The 21,410-nt window shown below is 40.0% G+C and overlaps 1 protein-coding gene across 1 annotated transcript in view; it reads right to left on the reverse strand.

The window, feature by feature from the left end:
- Positions 1–18,448, reverse strand: part of ALPK2 (alpha kinase 2) — a 35,544-nt gene extending 17,096 nt beyond the window's left edge. The window contains exons 1-3 of the mRNA XM_037374637.1: positions 17,066–18,448; positions 3,970–6,826; positions 1,225–1,372 (exon numbers count right to left, since the gene is read on the reverse strand). Of these exons, the coding sequence (XP_037230534.1) occupies positions 1,225–1,372; positions 3,970–6,826; positions 17,066–18,448 (4,388 nt within the window). The remainder of the gene's footprint in view (positions 1–1,224; positions 1,373–3,969; positions 6,827–17,065) is intronic.
- Positions 18,449–21,410: the final 2,962 nt, after the last annotated feature.

The raw sequence follows: 21,410 nt of genomic DNA on the forward strand, positions 1-21,410 counted from the left end.
TAAGAAGCTTTTATCTCCACCCATCTCATTGCACTGCCTCTGGTCACTCAGAGTCAGGTTAATTGCCTGGGTTAAGGGGAGAGATCATTCTTCCTTAAATACAACTCCCGTTGTTGAATCCAATCAGCTTCAAGTTCCATTTGATACAAATATGAAGTTCAAAGTAGAATCATAAATGTTTTGGGCTGGAAGGGACCTTCAAAGGTCATCAAGTCCAACACCTTCCATGAGACCAGGTTGCTCCAAGACTCATCCAACCTGGCCTTGAACACTGCTGGGAATGGGGCACCCACAGCTTCTCTGGGCAGCCTGTGCCAGTCTCACCATCCTCATTGTAAAACATTTCTTCTTTAATTTCATTCCTGCCCTCTTTTGTCCCTTGTCCTATCACTACAGGTCCTGGTATAAACTCTCTCTCCAGCTTTCTTATAAGCCCCCTTTATGTACTGAAAAGGCCACTATAAGGTCTACCTGGAGCCTTCTCTTCTCCAGGCTGAACAACCCCAACTTTCCCAGCCTTTCTTCACTGGTGAGGTGTTCCAGCCCTTGGATCACTCTTGTGGCCTCCTCTGCTCTAATAGGTCCATGTCTTTCTTGTACTGGGGACCTCAGAATCAAATTAAGTGCTCCAGGTAGGGTCTCACCAGAGCAAAGGAGGAGAATTTCCCTTGACCTACTGGCCACACTTCTTCTGATGCAGTCCAGGATACAATTGGCTTTCTGGGCTTCAAGTGCACATTGCCAGCTCATATCCCATTTTTTTGCCCATCGGTATCACAAGTCCTTCTCTGCAGGGCTGCTCTCAATCTATTCATCCCCCAGTTTCTATTGATACTGCAGAATAATCACATCAAGCTCTACATTGCACGTTAGTTCTTTCAGCAATTCACTTGCACCATACAAGGACAGAGCTTCCCAAATATTAACCAAGTGCATTTATGTTGTTTAGCTGGGTGCTGAGTTTCAAATTTTATTTGATATTTTATAGTACTTGAAAGTTGGATGAGTCTGGTTATGATCAGGCCGAGAGGAATTACTGGTGATAGAATGCAAACTATGACCAACATTAATGCACTGTGTGAAAATAAGCTACTTAATTACACTGTTAAACTTAATTTTTGCACCTATCATACTAATCCTCTTAACAAACACAAAAGTGAATCACTGGCATATTTTCCCCAAAGCTATTCAGAAACTACCAGTCCTTCAGAAACAGTCACTTACCTTCTCTGCAGTCGAGCTAGTAACTTGGAATCTTTAGTCCATGTAATGGTGGAGTCACCATGAATGTCACCAAATTGACAGCATAGCTTAATATTTCCAGAGCAGTCAGGGAACAACTCTGCTTGGATTTTCTTCAGCAGCTTGGGAGCTTGAAAGAGAAGAGCCACAGTTTAGGATTAGAAGATAATAATAATGGTTTTGGCATTTTAAAGGAATCCCAGACTGATTTTCAGCTGTTAAGAATATGAATCTGACAACACTGGTAAATAATTATGATTTCTTCTGGTGCAGAAGCCAGGGCTTTAAAATACAGAGGTTTTAGAAGACTGATTCAGTGCCCCACACACTCAAGGGCAATGTTTTCAATGCAAAGACATTTTGGATTTATGGAATAGGACCCAAGGGAAGTTCTAGCCTAAAAAGGCATCAACATAAAATAATTTCTTAACCAATACACATGCTCTGTGACTAAAGGTCCAGGCGGTTTTATTAGTAAAAAAAACCACCACGAATGTAGAGCATACCATACGGTTACATAATGAGAATCCACATTAACCGATACTTGTAACTAGTAGATTTTTTTAAATGATCACAGCCTTTGAGAGAAAACGCTTTAAGTCCCAGGAGATGCTCAGTCTCCAAGGTGTTCTCAGAACATACCTAACACACACTGTCAAGATGAGACGCTGCAAGATACAGTGATGGCACCATTTCCTTAAAAACACAGCTGGTTAGATATTAACGTTGTGGTTAGGTATTTGCATTTGGTAATGTCAGTGGCCTTTGCATCCCTCTTCAGTTTCACAAGGATTAATTTCCCACCTCTAAAGAAAGTCCCTACCTTTCCAGCCATAGGGCACAGTTCTTTTGCTAAACATTGACCATCGTGCAGAACAAATCCAAGAATCACTCAGGTTACAGAGAGAGAGCACTGTGCCCAGCTTGGGGAAGGTCCTGATGACTTGGTTCTCTGCTAAGACTTCTTTACTGGTTCACAGAACTCTCCAGTGTCTTTGCACATGGGCATGGCATGAGCAGAAGGGTGGAGGGTACTTGGAAAGAAAGGGAACATATACTTAGGGAAAGGTTTTGGGATCGTGACACGTCCCTGCAACTCAAGTGAGACATCCCTGCTAGATGTAAGGGATGTAAATGCAAGATGTTATGTTCCTACTGTGTTAATTCTGAGCTGCTGCACTCTGAATGAACTGGCCTGACACATGTGTTTGTGGATCCCATTCCTGCAGTCTAACTTTCCCCATCTAATGCCAAAGGAATGCTGGATCCAGCTCGAAGGGTCAGGCACCTGGAATTCACTGCTATGTTTAACTTGTAGTTACTTAAGTCCTTAGGCCTAAGAATCTTGCTGAATCAGGGCTAAAATGAAGCAGACAGTATGTGACAGAACTGTAAATAGAACTAATGGCTCCATATTCCCTGCTGTAACCACAAAGTTGTTCCTCCTGCAGCTGAAAATAATACAAAAGAGAACACTGAGTATATCAGACTAACCATACCAACCTTCCCATAATGCTGGGCAAAGGTCCACACAATTCTGTTTGTTCTCTGAACAAATACACATTCATTTCAGTCTGGACTGAAGCAGATCAAGAAGGAGGTTAAGAAAATTCAGTCTTATCTGATGCAAGCCTGACTGTTTAAAACATAGCCTCAGGTATATGGAAAAAGATCAGGCATTTCTCAGTAATTGCAGTTTGCTTGCTCTGTTTTGAAGGAATGTGTCTCTCCTCCCACACATTTGGTTCTCTGGCAAAGGACACATCTTTGAACAAAGAAAAGTTTGGGGTTTTTTTAAATGTGATTGGAAAAGTAGAACTCTCACCAGACTGCACTGTAATTTGAATCTCTGAAGAACTTCATAATTGTGTAGCTTACCTTTAGTCACTGCTCAGTCTTGCTCTGATCTATTAAAATATTTTATGATGCGAACATGAAACGTAATGTCAAAAGATAAAAATAAGATCTTGGTCCTTGCAAAGTATCCATAGAAACCACCAATACCTCATCTGTCTAGCTGTTACACTATTGCTACTCCTGTCTGCATTTTGTTGTGCCTGTTAGCAACCGCCTAGAGACTCTGACAAGTAACCTGATTCTCATTTCAATTATGTTTTCTGTGTCAGTTTAATATTGTTAATTTCATCAGTGTCATTTATAACCAACAGTGGTGAAAAGGAATGCAGAATCAGTCATCAGATAGGACTGCAAAACATAATGTTTATCAGTAGTACCCTACTAAAAACAGTAATACTTTGCAAGTAATAAAAGCATTTGGTAACCAAGAGAGGGTAATTGCATTTGGGAGCCACAGTGCAGAAGCATAACTGGGAACACAGCCTTGTGGGAATGTAATAAAATACAAGTACTGAGCTTGCAGTTGCTGTATTGTGTGTAGTTATGTGGTTCCATTATGCTATACATCCCTGAAAAGTTACTCGAAAAGACCAATGAAGAAGTAACTATTTCAAACAGGTTAAAAAGTTCATAAATTTAATATATTTTCTAGCTAGGAAAAGGATGTTAGGGAGGGTTCAGCTCTGTGGCATGAGCACAGCAGTAGTTACTAAGTTCACAGAACTAGAAATTAAAATCCGTGAGAGCCGGACACCTTTAGCTGACACAATTTAGATAAAAGTAGGCTTGCAGTGTGTTTAACGAATTTGAATTTTGTAGTGTAGCCAGAAGGGTGGGAAAGGACAGAAATGAAAATCAGTTTTGTCTTACCTTTGCTATCCTTTTTCAAAATTATTTTCCTTTGCTCTTTTCTATCTTCTTTATGAATCATGCCTGCCTCACTCTTCAAAGACTTCTCAACACAGCTAGGATCCTTGCTGACATTTCCTCTCTCCTCCAGTCGAGGTTTTTTTGACAGGGTTGCTGGTGGCAATTTCTTCTTAGCTCCAGCAGATGAAGGCCCACTCTTTGCTTTGTCTTGTTTATATTTGATGGGCTCAGTCTCAGCAACAGCTGGTGATGTCTGGTAGGATTTTGACCCTTCCTGATTTCTTAGCCTTTCCTCATTGACTGGGAACGGATCATATGGGGTTGACACTAAGGAGAATGGCTGAGTTCTGCTGCATGATGGTTGTTCTTGAAAATACTGGTTGTTCCCTGAATCACCTGGTGGCAAATTAACTAAACCAGTTACTACACTCTCTGATGTCATGACTTCTTTATCATACTCCATAGACTTAATTGAATTATCAACCTCAGTTAACTTGCTGGAAGAGATCAAGTCAGGACAGGACTGCTTAGTGCTAATATTCATAAACTGTCTCTGAGCCTTAGAGCTAGCTAAATTGTGCAAAGGACCTTCATCTGGGTTATATCCAATAGCTCTTTGAATCGCTTTTTTATTTTCACACAAGACTGCTTCCTTCTTGTTTTCTTCAGGTACTCTATGAAGCTGATCCTTCAATGCTTTGCAGAAAGTTTCTAGCCTACTCAAATTTTCATCTACTTTGACAGCAGTTTGTGTGGATTCAGTTTTTACCTGACTTCCTATGCCAAGACATCCCATTGCTGATATACTGGTAAGATGGCTCTCTGACTGGCTTACAGGTGTGAAGAATGGTAATGTTTCTTTTACAGTCCCTTGTTGGATATCTAACTGATCACTGGTATCTCTATAATCTTCATTCGCTATGCTGTGATACTCTTTTTGAGTTTTTCTAGGCAGCAGGGTACTAACTGATGTTACACTTCCAGATGCATATGCCTGATTTTTTGAAGAATCTGTTTTTAACTCTTCATCAGACTTGAAGGTGCTGTCAACAAAAAATACACCTTGTTCTGATGTATTATTAGGGGAAAGTGCAGCCTGACTCTCTGAAACATGACTAACTCCTGAGTCACAGGAAGTTCCAGCCCTTTGTTCATCACCCATGCAAATCTCTCTCTGTTCTCCTGTTTGACAAGGTTCGTATCTGGGCACTTCTACATAAAAATCTCTTAAAAATGGATCCCCAGAGGAAGGAGTGAATGCCAGTTCTTGTTTTTCTATTTCTGTCAGCTGGTCTATATTTTGGGGTAGATTTTTACGTGTTATGGTTTCAGGAGTCTTAATTAAAGTGGGCAATTGCATTACATAACCATATTTCTGTGCATTAGAAACAACTTGAAAATCTTGACAGTCCTTATTGTTTGAAAGATGATAGCTGTCAGAATTAGCATCATTTTGCACATCCAAGTCTGAGTGATCTTTTTCTTGTAAATTCTTTTCATAATTTTTATGTATGGTGTTAACAGAAGAGTGTTCTCCATGTGTAAACTGACCAGTATTTTCACTGGGGAAAATGTCTTTCTTTTCAGGGAAATAAGCCAATGCTTTTCTTGCTGGATAACAGTCTCTAAAATGACACCCTTTACCCGTTACAGACTCATTTATCAAGGATGTATCGTGCTCAGTATGAAGCAATTGTCCAATTGTCCCACACGACTTCTCTGACATGTAAGATGGGTTTTCTTTTTCACATGCTAAATTAACACTCTGAACATTTTTTAATCTTTGAAGAGAATCTGCATCACAAATTCGGGAAGCATTATTAATGGTAAGCTTTCCTTCCCAAGCGACAGTCATTTGAATGGATCCATTACTGTCAGTTAATGTTTGATTTGGCTTCTGCTCCAAGCACTCCTCTGTATTTATGATACTATTTGCTGAAACACAAATGGATGGTGTTTCCATTTTATTTCCAGTGCTAGAATCTAGACATATACCATCTGTTTCTACTACTTGTGCAAGACAAATGTTTCCTATGGATGCACTGTTACATGCTTCATCTGTTTTAAGTAAGATATTAGAAACATTGCACTCTTCTTTCTCTGTTCTTTGTCTACTAGCTGGTTGCGTAATAGGTTCCTCCTCTAATATAAAATTTATTGGCAAAGGGTGATCAGAACCAGTCTCCTGTACAAAGTCCAGTTCTGTGACTTTGTTATCTGTTGGCCTAATTTCTAAACTTGTGATGCCCCGGTTTTCAAATGGGATTTGATAATCTGACTCTTCTTCATGAAGAAGCTTCCACAGCTTGTCATGCACTGCAGACATATCATCATCTTCTCTGCACCCAGGTTCTCCAGATTCCACGACTGGCTTGGGATTAGCTTCATACAGAGATTCATCACATGACAGACTGCAGAGAAGATCTGTGTCGTTGCTACTGTGTGAGTCAAAATTACACTTTTGGTCTCCCTTCCTTGGCTCATCACATAGCTTTGCAGAAAAAAGAACAGCACATAAACATTTTTGTTTATCAGGAACAGAGTCTGTATCCCATAATGGCAAAGGTGAAATGTCATTCTTTGATTTGTTGCCATTACTAATAATATTAATTCTTTGCTCACTGAAGACTTGTTGGTGACAATTTACTTTCTTATCACAAGAAGCATGGTGTTGAGAACAGGTCTGTAAATTTGCACTCTTTGCTTGTAATGTCTTTTCAGTACAGAGCATTTCTGAAGCTGGATACATGGTTCCTGCACTCTCATAAATCATGAAGTTGCTTTCCTTTTCTATTTCAGGCTCCATAGTTAGTCTCTCACAATTCTGCGTGAAGATTTCAAGATCAGCACCTTGGTTCTACAAAGAAGAAAAAAAAGAGAAATGTAGTTAGAATTGCTGCTTGACACAAGCCTGAAATAGAGTCCTGGCTTGAAATATACCTATTTATTAATTAATTTATTTATTTATCTATCTATTTATTTATTTATTAGTAATGTTTGTCAACAGCCAAGTTTCTGACTAGTAGCTATGAACCTAACAGACTGAAATCATACTCCTGGGTCTTAACAGCCTTGAACCCTGACAATTTTCAGATCTGAACCAAATGCTGAGTTTAATCAAGAAAAGATCAATGACTGATATAGTCCAGCTAGATAAAAAACGATAAATAAAACAAACCAAACTACAATAAACCAGTCGTATCTATGCCTTTTACTAACAGTTGGAGTGTCCCAGCATACTTATTACATAATCCAAACAGATTAATTTCTGGAACTACCCAGACTGGTTTTTTGGGAACTTGCATTCCCCTTTGCTTTCATCATGGGCATTGTTATTTTAGGTTTCACAAAGATGCTTCCTTAATATGCATCAGTCTTGAAAAGTTTCAGAGAATGCACCCCCTGTCTGCCATGCTATGTACTTTAGAACAAGGCTCCGACCAAAAACTGAACATCTGAGTCAGTTTTAAGCTATCTTCAAAATTTGTCTTTAGTCATCTCTGACCCCTTGAGGTGACAAGTCCTCCTTCAAAAGGGAGTGCCAAATATCATTTCAGCTCTTGCTTCTGTCCAAGAGGTAATGAATTCTCATTATAAGGCATGTTCAGCCCTCCTCTAGCAATGAGACATGCACTGCAACTTTAGGGGTACTGCTGGGAAAACTGGGGCAGAAAATAAAAATCCATATTGTTCCCACATCTTCTTTACTCTTCTGTATCAAAATATTCCACATTGTCACTTTATGTAGAAACAATCCATTCCTCAGTTAAACTAAGCCAAACTGAACTTAAATATGCAAGGAGTGTAGACCTTATTAAAGAGAACAACTGGCTGCTGTTTGGTCTTGCAGGGGATGAAGAAAGTGCTGCCATCTGCGTGGCATACTAAGTCTGTTAAATTGTTAACTGTTCCCCTTAGAACTGAGCATTCACTCTTAAGTGCTTTTTCCACAGTTCCTGCCAAGCTTTTGTTCTCCAGGCTTTCCTCTAGCTCTCTTCAGCACTAAATCAATTCCTTGGAGTTAGTGAGTGTATTTCACCCATAGCAAATCATAGATGGAGAAGCCTACAATTTTTTACTGGACAAAAATACAATGTTTCATAACTGAATTATGCTTTATGCTTTTGGTTACTGTCTATTTGCCAGAACAATCTGTAAAAGTAGAGAGCAATTTATCCACCAACCTTTGAAAAAAAAAATTAATTTCAAATAGCCATTTACAGGATATAACAACATGGCCTCATGAATTAGTTTGTACATTTGACCATGTACCTTTCTAGTGGCTGGAGCTTTGCACCTACTCCCAGAGGAAATGATGAAATGCTAAAAAAAAATCAGACTGAGTTTAAAACACACCAATATTTGTAGACATTTTTTCATTTTTTAGGTGTTACCCAGCCACAGACTCCACTCATAACTGGTTTGGGTTGGTTTCTTGCCTCATGAGTCCCAGTTCCATCCATAGTTATTTGTTACCTTGTAATGATGTGCTAGATGGCTGAAATTAATAACTAGGATACATAATAAGCAAGTCCTCTGGGTTACAGCAGAGCTATAAATGTGTAATCAGTGCCAGTAGACACATAATTCAGAGAAGATTCTGAAAAGAAGCAAGTGTTGTTACTCAGTGAAGGACATGTAACGAAGGATTTCCCATGAGCTGCTGTGTGCTCAGGTAGAAGCAGGGGCTGCTCAGACACTAGGTTCTTAGTTTCTGTAAGCTCATGGTAAAAGGATTACTGGCTGTAGTAAACATTGCTTTCCTTTGCTGCAAAAGCCACCCACTTCAGCTGCAATTCCTTTCATCCATTCTGTTTCTCCATTCAGCTTGAATAGGATGTGGAGTTAACTACATGCTGTGGACAATGAGGAAGGAAGAGATACAGAAATTTTTTGTCAATTGCTTTAACTGCTGTTCCCACCCCAAGCACCAAGCAGTTGCCACCAGACTGCCTTCAAAATTCCTTGGACAGTGCACACTGTTCCTGAGCCTAGGAACTTCAGCTCCACAACTGCAGTCCCCTCTGATTCCCAATTCCTTGGTTTCCTCTCAGTTCTGCTCTGCAGAAGATGCCATTCTCTAGGTCTTTCAGTTTAGACTTCTTTCAAGTCAAGGAAGATATGATCCTGGATGTGTCTCTACAGTCAGTTCCAGTTCTCCTTTCAGTCGGTTCTGAAGATTTGGTCTGAGCCTAGTGCTCCTTCTGCCACTTCCACTTCCCCCTCAAACCTCCCTGGAAACCAGTTTATTCTTCTATTCCTTATAGCCACAGCAGCCTCAATCACAGGTTTTAATAAAACCCATGGAATTCTTGCTAAGTATTTTAGACATATGATTCATCAGTCCCTACCAGCTGTTGGTATGAAACTGAAAACAGACAGTTCTCTCATGCCCACCGGAAAGTGGGGCTATTATTTCAAGAAGCCTTTTATCTATGTAATCTGTGTGTCTGTCCATGTTGGCATCTGTCTGTCTCAAGTATTTATAGACATGCAGCACTGTAGAGTCTAGACACACATTTTGATGGGCGGAAAATAAACACAATGACAAAAGAGGTCTTCTAATGAAGTGCCTTGCCTTGCATTTGACAAAAGTAGGTCTGAAAGCAGAATGCAATTTAAAGCCTCATAGTGGCACATTTATTGTTTTTTTAAAATTTATATTTAACAGAGATATGTGCTCCTAGGGTATATGGTAATCAGCTCCATATTAATTTTGTTTGAAAGCACTTCTATCCAAATCCTTTGAACATGTTTTAGGAAACCTTGCTGGCTTTAACTCTGGTATTTTCTTAGATTAGATTTATTTCAGCTAACACAGTCCTAGAACTATTCATCTTGATTTGATTTTTTGTTCTCTGCTCTCACAGAAGATTTCTGGCGTTTAATGCCATACATTTTAACAATTGCTTCAATTACTGTACAATCTGTTCAACTACAGGATGACAAAGGAATGGTAACAAACTAGAGAATTTAATTATATGAATGCAGTAGAACAAGATATTTTAATTTGTGCATGTGTAACAAACTGCCTGGTTGGGACAACAGAAAGATGAAATCACAGTTCTATATTTAAATTCATACGCAAAATACACAGTCCACATACTTTCATTATAAAGACGTGGTTACTGTGAATAAAGGAGGGATAAGTAGGTAAGTCAATTACATCATAGCTATGTAAAAGGAAGCTGGAAGCAGCCACTTCAAAACCAGAGCTTTCTTTTTAATCTATTGTAAAATCATGATGTAAGGAGGTCCCTGCCTTGTTTTTTTTCTCTGCTAACATGACCCGTTGTGTTCCACAGCCTGACAGGAACAGTTAAATGAAAAGCAAAGGACTATAGGGAGTAAGTGAGCATTTTTACCACCTCTGAGTTATGGAAAGAAATGGGGGAGAATATGGGGAAAAGAAGAAGAAATTTTAACAGATTCTACTTCTTCACAGCAATCTGATATCAGGAACATCTTCATCTTACAGCCTCTGTGGAGATCTAGAAGACACAGATGACCAAACCGATGATGTACAGACCTGCAGAACGTTCTATGTGAAGTAAGCTTCCCCCAGAATGTTTTGAGTCACCTCTTTAAGTCACCAGGAACTAAGGAGCAGCATCATATCTGTGGCCTCAAATGTTACAGTAAAACTCATCTGTCCCTTCAGCCCGTTCATTTTCTGAGCTGAGTTCATTTTCAGACCTGGAGGTCTTCCATTCAATCCATTATATCATCCAACTTAGTGGCCAACACATTACATTTCTTTACCTTTTCTATTAATGGTTTTACTGCCATACTATGCTTGTAGAGCGCTGAATAACTATGCATGCTATGCGTAAGTTTAAATCAGGACTAGATCAAAAACATAATTTTCTGAAAACAAGGCTCTGGCTCTGAAAGCCATTGACTCTTGTAGCAATAAAAAGACATCCACTTATGTTATCTAGTTGCCTTGCATCCTACCTCTTCATTTTGTATTTGCTCTCAGTGTCCCATATTCACTCTTGGGTTTATGAGTTGCAGCAGACACCACCCTTTGTGGTGGGAATGACAGCTTCTTTAAGTTAAAAAGAGATCCTTTCTGGATCTGACTGGCTCTTAAGCTTCGCAGGCTGTGTGCTGTTCAGTGATTGGCTTTAAGTAACACTGAATTAACAAGCAATAGCAAATACTTGGAGAGCATTCTAAGAAATGTCGTTTAGATTGGCTGTGCTTCAGCACATGTAACAGCATCAACAGGATGCAGTCCTACAGGTACTCTGGTTCCAGACTTGTGCCTGGGTTGAAACTGACTCAAAATCAAAGATGGCAGTTACTTCTTATGTAAAGTAGATTTCAATCTGGTACAGCCCATAGTTGTGGTTGGTTTTCATTTTTAGCTTGTTTTATGGTTTTTAAGAGAAAGTAATTCAGCCTGTGGAAGGTGATGAATTGATACTTCAGGATCCACATTCACAAAACAGGAAAAACAGCACAGGAAGCCTGAACAGGAAGAATTATTGTTGCTGTTCAGTGGGATGTTCAGGTAATTACCTCCATCAGTCATTGCTGAGGCTGTCTAATAAAGCCATCTGCAAAGAGGCCAAACGATATCGGATACTAAGGAGATGGGGCAATTCAAGAACCTGAACAAAATACCATATCTGTAACTGTTTTGTTAAATAAATATTTGATTCTTAAGGAGAATTTTCAACCTATGGGGCATGGGAATATAGCACCTGCGCAACCTGTGTTATTTAATTTCATTACTGATATGGAAAAAGGAGGAGTCAGCACACTTGTGAAAACTGCATATGCTAGCTTCTGGAACAGCATAAAGGAACTCAAAGATTACATACACCCAGGTAGCCCGGGAGTACTCCCAGTTCCTGGGACCCAGTGTTCCCTGCAGCCATGTTCCTGGTCCCATGGACAAGGTCTGAGCTCTTGCTGGTCCCTTTTTGACCCTGGTTTACATTCAAAGAAGTAAGCCAGAAAAGCCATTGTATCTCAAGAGGTGATCCATATGCAACCTCATCTACACACAAACCCAAAAAATTGTGACTTTGAGCAGGAAATAAAACAATTAGGTTTGGAAAAAAGCAACATAATGCGCTTGGCAATAAAATGCGTACATGCCAAGGGGAAAAATATCAGGGGTAAACTACACTGCTGACAAAGACATATAGATCATACAGGGAAAAAATTAAACATGGCAGGTAACAATAAGGTCAGTGGAGGCTGCGGCATGATACAGGAGCAGAGCTACAATTTCCTGTCGTGGTGTTTCTTGCATGTCACAACAAATCACATTCAGAGACTTATTAAAACAATAAATGATACAATTCCAGGCAAAGTATTTTGATAGAGTGACTGCTAAACATAAACACCCGTACAAGTGCTTTGATTTGGAATTAAGGCAAAACTAAAAAATACACTTCTGCTCTGCAGAAACTCTATGTTGTCAGCTACAGTCAATAGTGATATTGCCACTATCTTCACTTATCAGTGTTTCTTGATAACAAAACTGACAGGCAGATCATCATTATCTCCTAAATAAATATACAAAGCTGGGATCTTCAGACTATGACAAAACATTAAAGAAAGCCAAATACATTAAGTTGCGATGAAGTGAAGAACAGAAAGCCAGCTAAAACACCTTACTGTGTGATAAAAAGGTATGAGTGAAGTTGGACTTAAAATGACCCCTTTCCATGTGATACTTTTAAAGCACCTCAAAGCCTCACAAGAACCTTGGAAGTATAATGTTAGCTGCTGTTATCTGCTCCCTTCCCATATCTGAGAAATGGACCATCTTCACCCAATGTAAACTGAGTGACAAACTGTCACATTCATGTGCAAAGAAACTCAGTAGGCATGAGTTAAGGCTCTTGTAGTTCCCCATCCCCTGCAACACGCAGGGCTAATTTATACATCAGTCTCTCACCTGATCACCTGAACCATTTCTGTTAATGAAAGCAAGAAGTTCACCTCTGAAATGAGATGATTCATTTTACCTACCATTTTCTCACTGTCTTTTAAGAAGAAATAGTTTAGCAAGGTAATTTTCCCCTGTAAATGGAGTCTCCATGTTACGTTTATACCCTTCTGTTTGTACAAATGGAGTATAACAAACCACTCCTAGAATATGGATAGTAAGTGTATCACTGACTCTGGGATCAGAGCAGGTTTTTTGTGTGTGTCTCCCTGAAAAGGCTGGAGCCAATTATAACACAGGTGACAAAACATGATGTTATCTGCCAGCCCTAGGGTGAATCCTATTGAATAAGCAGGGTTGCTATCACAACCTAGTTACTCAGACTAGGACTCTTTTGTTTGGTTGGATACAGAGCTCCTGTCCCTTGCCACACTGCTCAGGCTCAGACCCTTCCTTGGGAAGGTTCAGCTCCCATCTCAGCCAGACTCAAGAGCAAAAGTCTCAGACAAGACCACCTTTTCAAGTGGATCTAACAACCACTCAAGCCTATTAGAAAGGATGAGGTATAGCCTCTCAAACCCACCTGTTGGACGTGTGGGACGTAATATGAATATAATATTCAGAAACAAAGCATGTTAACCACCTGATGAAGAGTTACTCTGCACCCAAGGGCTACTGAAGTATTTTATACAGAGTGCAAAACTTTTCCATGAAGTGAAAAGCCTTGAGAGAGACCTAATTTCTACACATTCAGAGTTGGAAGAGATTTGGATCCCAGCTTCCACTGCCACAGGAAACATTTAGGCAAACTGTTTTTTCAGAATTCCAGCAGAGAACTGTGAGTGGTGTCAAGCTGCACCAAGAGGGAGTAAGAATAAGTCTCATAAAAAATTATAACTGACTAGCTTTTGAACTCATAAAACAAGAAAACCTTCCTTTGTTTCCAGCAACTATTCCCTTAAATGTGACAAGAGGCAGTTTAAAAACATTTGAATGAAAAATGAAAGAACTAGAAGCTGATTGAAAATGATGTGTCAGGCATGCACAGTAGTTCTTAGTCATTACTGTTTTGGAACAGAAGTCCTCACCCAGTTTGTACTCAAAGCCAGCCATTAAACCAGTTTCCACCCGAATGCTGTTTATTGGCCTATGTAAAACCATTTTCTGGGTTTCAGTCCAGCTCCTCATGGGCAGAGTTAATCTGTAACAACTGTTCTGACATCCTTCCAAACAGTTTTCTTTCAGTTTTCCTTTGTTGTGTAACACAGCTGCTTCCTCCCCTCTTACCTTTCCACCCTTTTCCTACATCTTCCTGCACATTGCTCCTAGCAAACACCCTCCCCTTCATGACAGTGTTGGAGTGCAGTGCACACAACTCACACCTGCGTTTCTGCACTAACTTCAGAGCAGGGAGCTCTAAACTTGAGTGCCCCAGCAACAAAACACCCTAAATGACAGTTATCCCTTACACGAGGGACCTTAGGGACATCACACACAACAGCAGATAGCTACCATCTTAATGCACTGAACAAGGCCAATAGCCCAACAGATGAACAGCTTCATGGGCCTATGCAGCCCTTGTAATTTTGACTATCCTGGAATCTAAAAAGGGAGAGGTATTATATGGTTCAGAAAATACTTCTTGTGCACAACCACATTACCTGACTACCTGGAATTTCTGTGTCAGTTCTCCTTCTCTCCTTTTTGTAAAATAAAATTTGAAATCATCTAGAAGTGATGCACGTTTGTGTCAAGAAGGTCAAACCAAGTATCTCTCAAATTTTATGAGAGCAGGCTGTTCTGACATGAGCAAAAACAAAATAATGGCAGAATGAACAGCAGTTCTAATCAGTAGGGGGGGAAATGTTCTAGAAATATATAAACACCACATGCCATTCTTCCTGGGCTATCAGCATAAACACTGGCTATTTTGCTTATGCCCTGGAATCTCTCTGAATGTGCCAGTTCCAGCAGGACTTCACCAGCATTGCTGGCATTCAGCAGGCCATAGACATGGGCTCTGTAATTCTGAAGTGACACCAGTACCTTGCACTGAGGGTGCTGGCTGGACACTATGAATGGCCTGCAGACTTTAAGACTCCTGGCTCTCTGTAGAGTATGTAATATCATACAGCCAGCCCAGTTGGCTTTTAGGACCTATTATTAATTGAGCTGCTTTGAAGCATTAAAATAAATCATTAAACAAAGAATTTCACCTGTGGCTAGACTGTGAAGTCATGAGAGGAGTCAGGAGCTTCCCACCTTGGTAATCTAACCAAAGGGAAGTCACCAGAAGAGCAGTTGCTGCACAACACAGAGTGCAAAGGTTGTTCCTGTTAGAGGCAACTTGGCACTAAGGGGAAGTGTAAATCTTTGGGTAATTAGTGCTGTGGTTCTGTGGGTGCTATGTACCTCTCAGCAGAGCTGATTCACCATAGGGAGAGGGAAAATACAAAGCAATTCAAAAGCGGTCAGATGTGGGTTTTGCTACAAGTCCTTCACCTTGCTCCTGGCAGAGCTGGTCTCCAGCTAATACACAGTGCACTTTTACGTAAACCTGTGCACATCAATAGGAGGTTGATTCTTTCTTAGGTTATACAAGCAGATTGCTGAGGAGCTTCTGGCTTACTATACAGGAGCTGTGAGAAGCTGTCCACATTTTCCTTGTGCTATAGAGAGTTGTTTCCAGCTGGGATGCTTTTGCTTAGCTCATTTTCCAGACTACATAATTTTGAAGCTACACCTAAATTTCACCTTCATTCATGCATGTTTAAAACCAGGGATTTGGTTTGTGCTCACCTCTAGCCCTTCTGTGTACATCAATACTTCTTTCCTACTTGATTTTTATCTAATGTAAAGTTTTGGTCATGAACACACAAATGGAAGAAATACCTACTGACTGCAAGTAGCAAGAGGCTAACTAGCCAATATGAAATCTGGCCATGGCACTTACAGTGACATAACAGCAGCTCTCTGTTAATAGGCTTCTGGGATTTAAATTATTGTACTGCACTTGGAAAAAAAAATGAAACAATACCTCTTGGAAACCATGGCATTACATACTGTCAAGAAATTCTCAGTAGGTTAATTTCAATAGGGGGGTATTTCCCATCATAAGAACATCATATGCTGCTAAAACATCATTGGAATTTTATGTCTCATAAAACCAAAGAATCCTATGAATGTTTTTCAAGCAGAACTCAGTGATTTTTAACTGCTTAAGATACCCCAACAGTGAAACTAAAGTCAGTCTACTCCCCAGTACTGGGAGACATTTTGGCCTAGATAATACAGATGAAAAAATGCATATGGAACTGAAAAAAGCTTGTGTTTAAAGCTTTGTCAGAAATGGGCTTTTTCTGTGCAATTAGCTACACACCTTCAAATCCATAAAGTCAGTGATAAGATTATACATTATTTAATACTCATACATATGTATTTATATACATTGAGTTTTTAATACATGAAATAAAAAGTACAATCTAATTCTCCCACTTACGAAAACTGGTGGACCATCATATTGATCTATACAACTATATTGATTTCCCCAGTTTCCTACCAACAACAAAAAACACGCAAGTACCTGGAGAGCAACACTTTAAGGTTTTTATTTTTAACTGGTTTATAAATTTCAAATGGAATATCTAATTCTTCCTTTGTTTTATTTTAAAAAAGCAAAGCTTCATCCACCTCTGTAATATGAATTCTCTGCATTAAATTCCCCTCCTTGTAATAAATTCAGAGCAAACCCTTGTTGATTGTTTTAGATTTCCAGCACCTAAGCTGGTAACAATTTTGTTCTTTGAATATAAACTGAAAAGAAAGTAAATCAAAACATTCTCTGCTCACAATAGGTATTTGAGAAACTTTCTGGGTTGAAAGAAACATTATTTTGATAAGACCTGTGCAATAGCCTTCATATCGGATTTCCCTATCCAGCTGTCCAGAGTCCCATTAGTGACTCTTACTATTATCAGTCTCACTCTATAATTAGAACAGCTCATGGTTTATTTGGGCCTTTTTCAAAACCAGATTTCCTTCCCAGCCGTAGCTGTCATTCAGAAGTGAGTGAATAGGAACTTTCAGAGTAATTTAAATTTTACATTATTTTATGACAAACAGGAATAAAATGCATTTAAAACAGAAGAGCAGCTCTTTCTATCAAATTATAAACACTTTACTTACCCTTGGAGAGACATTTTCATTTGGCATCTGATTTTGCTGAGACAGGCCCCAAGTCCTTTTCCTTTCCCAATGATAGTCTTTATCTGCCTCTTCTGTATCACACAAACCAGCCTCCATTTGCAAGCTTTCTGTCTCCTCAGGGACTTGTGTTGCAATGACACCTTCCTGACTGGGAAACAGAGCACTGGATTCCTTAACCTCTGCAGCAGTCTGAAAAGATTGTCCTATATTACTTACATATCTGCAAAGCTCTTTAGGGTTTAACAACTTTAAAAGGTTTCTTCTTAGACTTTCTGTTAAAGTACAGACAGGATGCCTCGCATTTTCCTCTGGCAAATTTCTTCCCCGCTCCTCTAGAAGCAATGAGCTTTCACCCAGCAAGTCTTCATCTGTACCATTTTCTGTCATCGTCCCTGAAGCCTGATGTGTCAAAGAAGCATCTATGCTACTAGTAGAGGAGTCTGTCATGGCATGTATATTATCCTTGTTCTTTGATTTATCACTTGAGAAACCTGCAGCTGAGTGGCCACTTCGATTATTTTCTTCTTCAGTTCTGGGATGGTCATTTTCAATGGCCGCAGATGCAACAGGCACTTTATATTTTGCTTTGTCTTTCAAATTGGTATTTTTATCTCGGTGGTGTCCAACAGTGAGAGTCATCTCTGTCTGCAAAGTTGACTGGCCGTACATAGAGGGGTCTCTCCTTACATTTACTCCTTTGAATTTTGAGTGATGACCACAGAAGCCAATGGTGGTATCCATAGGCGTAGTGTTATCTGATACTTGGAACAGACAAGGCATTTCACTGAGGAAGTAAGCACACCCATCACAATCCTTACTCAGTTTTAAATCATCTTCATCATCACTTTCTAATAAAAACTGTAATTTCTTTTTCCAGATTTCATTTTCATGCACTGTTAGCACATCTGAACATTCAAAATACTCTAGGTCATCATCACAAAATTCATCGCTTACACTTGGAATTTTCTCTGCATAACTCTCCAGAATAGCGGAAGAATTTTCAGAATCATCTTTTACAAAACAATTGTGATTTACCATGGAAGTATCTGCCTGCTCACTGAACAGGGTATTCATGGTTAGAGGTCTATCATGCCCTGTCTTTTTATATGCCTGGACATCCGCCAGAGACTGAGCAGATACAGAGTCTTCCGTGTTAAGGCAACAGTTGTCTGTGTGATAAGTGATTACATTTGTAGGGTGGGCATGCACTTGTCTGCTGCAGTACTCCTCTGCTTTTCCAGTGGTGACACTGACCACACTGTTAAAATCAATTAAGTCATCACTATTCTTTGATAAATCCCTTAGGCAGGAAATATTTTCCTGCGTTTTAAATACGTATTTTACATCCATGTTGTCTTTCATGTTAGGCAAATGTGGAATTTCTCAAATGGGGACAATACTTATGCTTCGCTGAGCTTTTCAAGCAGTAAACCCCTTGCTTTTGAAGAGTCAGAGTATGGTGAAATCAACATGAGGTCACTCATAAGGTAATTCTTGTGTGGTGCAAAACGTTTCTTGTTCTGCTCATTTTACCCTGAAGTCTCCCACATTGTCATTTAGGTCAACAACAAATTCTGAGGAAGTTTGTGGTTTTGTATCTTGTTCCAGTTCAGCAAAAGTTGAACAGTAGGTCATTCTAGCTGTCAAGCTGTTTCCAGGTAGCGTTCAATAACATGTAGATCTTGCTTTGTGCACCTGCATATAAAAGAAACCCAAAGTTTAACATTACTTCTAAAAGGGGTATGTGTATTTTCTAAAAGCTGGTCTATTGACACATAGTTGCAAGCATTCTAAAGAAAAAGAAAATGTTATTTAAAAATCAAGTTCAAACATTAAAGCAGTAACTATAACTCGGCTATCTATACAATGACACTTCATGGCAACACATTGTAACTATCCAGAGTTATTTGTGCTAGGAAAACAAATTCTTAGGCATGACCGCACATACATGGAGCAGCATTAAACAGGCTCTAGCATCTGACATTTTATCATTTCTAAACGCAAACAGTAATCTGCAGACAACATAAATTTTCACATGTGCATGACTTCTACAGGTACTAAGTACCTGCTATTTTGGTAGTCACATTGGTGCAACAGTAGGCTATTCATTGAATTGGCATCATGGGGACATAAATTCCAAAATCTGCTTGTAGAAATACCTGGAACAAGAAGTCTCGTTAGATTTTATAGGGCTAATTTTGTTTAAAGCAATCCATTGTATTTTGCCTTAATGATGTTTGTAATCTCTGTGATAAGAGAACAACGAAACAAGGCTGGTTAGCTTCAACTTCCTGTTCATATTGAGTCTTACTTTCAAACAGCTGTTCAGTAGCAAAATGGTGTGGCAAAGCAGAACTTACTTAAAAACAAAGTGAAATACACCAAAAGGCTGCAATTAGTGGAATCCAAAGAAATATGGGATCATCCCTTTCTTCTTGTAAAAAAAATCTAATTTCCCAAGCATTCTCAAAGCTTAGCATTTCACCTACTTGAGATGTTTTTGTATATTACTAGAGGCACTCTGGGTCATTCTTCACCACAGGGTACCCACACTAATCACAGTAGCACACCTCCACCATCCAGGGATCCACTATCAGGAAATGTAGTGTAGGAGAACTGAGTTTCCAGTAAATTTATCTCATGAAGGATGCCAGACTAAAAGCTCTGAAAAACAGTGACCTATTTTTATTCACAGAACTGGTGTGACATGAAGAACAGGAAAAACTTTCTTGCCATCTTGCTAATGTGATGAAGCAGTTGAAAGACATCTCTATTCATTCTCCTTTTCCTTCCCTCTGCTTCTCCCATTATGACCTTTTTAGCTGATGTCTCTCTCCTGGCTGCAAGATGACCAGCCACTGGCACCCTCGCACAGTAACCTTTTCCAATGCCCTTTCCAGCATTCTGTAGCACTCTATCTGCTCACTGCAGGGCCACTCATTGGACCTGTCAGCACCCAGCTTCATGTCACAGTCCACTGCAGACACTGATCAAAGTAATTTAGTAAGAAAATATGTGGGAGCTAGATTAGAGCTTAATGGCTAAATAGCAAGGGGCTTGCATGGCTTGCTTGGAATCTGCCTCTCATGTAAAGAACACAAAGCAGGCAGGTATATTTTTGTTTCCTTGGGGTAAACCATGCCACAGACCCTTTCCAGAGAGCTACCTGGGAAGTGAAAAGCAGGAAGAGAAGGTGGTTAGCAGAAGAGTACTAGAAAGGACAACAACGTCAGGTTGTGTAACAATTAGACTCCATGCACACAAAGGAGGGCAGACAAAAAACAGCAGATGAGGTAACCAGAGTAGCACCCTCTCCCAGCATAAAACAGGTATGTGCACTATACACCTGTGTCGATGTGCCTACTGAGCATACGTGCTCAGCCTCACTTGTTGGACTTGTGGGCATGGAGTTGCAGCAGCCTTGCTGTAAGGCTGCTGGCTTCAGCACCTCCTAACAGGCAGCCTGGGTCAGCATAGGCATCTGGAGTGCATGAGGAGAGGGAGAAAGTTCAGTATTTTTTATATGAGAAGTAAGAAGGGGGAGTGGGAGGAGGTAGTGAAAAGGCAGTAGGAAGGCAACATACTTTGTCAGTTTAGTCTTGGAACAAATTGGGAATGGTCCAGCATACAAGGAAGTGGAGGCCAACAGGAAAGGATGGTTTGAAGACCAAGTCTGATGTGCTACAAAGGTCAGAGTCAGCTCAGAGGTGTAGCCAGGAAGTTGCCAGAAGACACAAGATGACTGCTGTGGTTTAACCCTAGCCAGAAACTAAGGAACACACAGCCACCCACTCACTCACTCACTCCTCACCCCCTCCCCCAGAGGGATGGGGAGAGAATAGGAAGGGAATGTAAAACAAAGGTTGAGATAAGAACAATTTAATAATTAAAATAAGAGGAAAAAAACCAAAACAATAAGAACAATAACAATTATAATGAAAAGCAGGGAAAAGGGGAAAGGAGTAAAATCCAAAGGGAAGGGAGAGAAAAGTGATCCACACAACTGCTCACCACCTGCTGACCGATGCCCAGCCAGTCCCTCAGCAGTGATCAACAGGCCCAGGCCCACTCCCCCCAGTTTATATACCCAGCACGGCATCCTATAGTACGGAATATCCCTTTGGCTGGTTCAGGTCAGCTGTCCTGGCTATGTCCCCTCCCAATTTCTTGTGCCCCTCCAGCCTTCTTGCTGGCAGGGTCTGAGAGACTGAAAGGTCCTTGACTTAGTATAAACATTATCCAGCAACAACTAAAACTTCAACATTGTTCTCACACCAAATCCAAAACACAGCACTGCACCAGCTACCAAGAAGAAAATTATCCC

This window comes from Falco rusticolus, chromosome Z (assembly GCF_015220075.1).
Source record: "Falco rusticolus isolate bFalRus1 chromosome Z, bFalRus1.pri, whole genome shotgun sequence".
Classification (NCBI taxonomy): domain Eukaryota; kingdom Metazoa; phylum Chordata; class Aves; order Falconiformes; family Falconidae; genus Falco; species Falco rusticolus.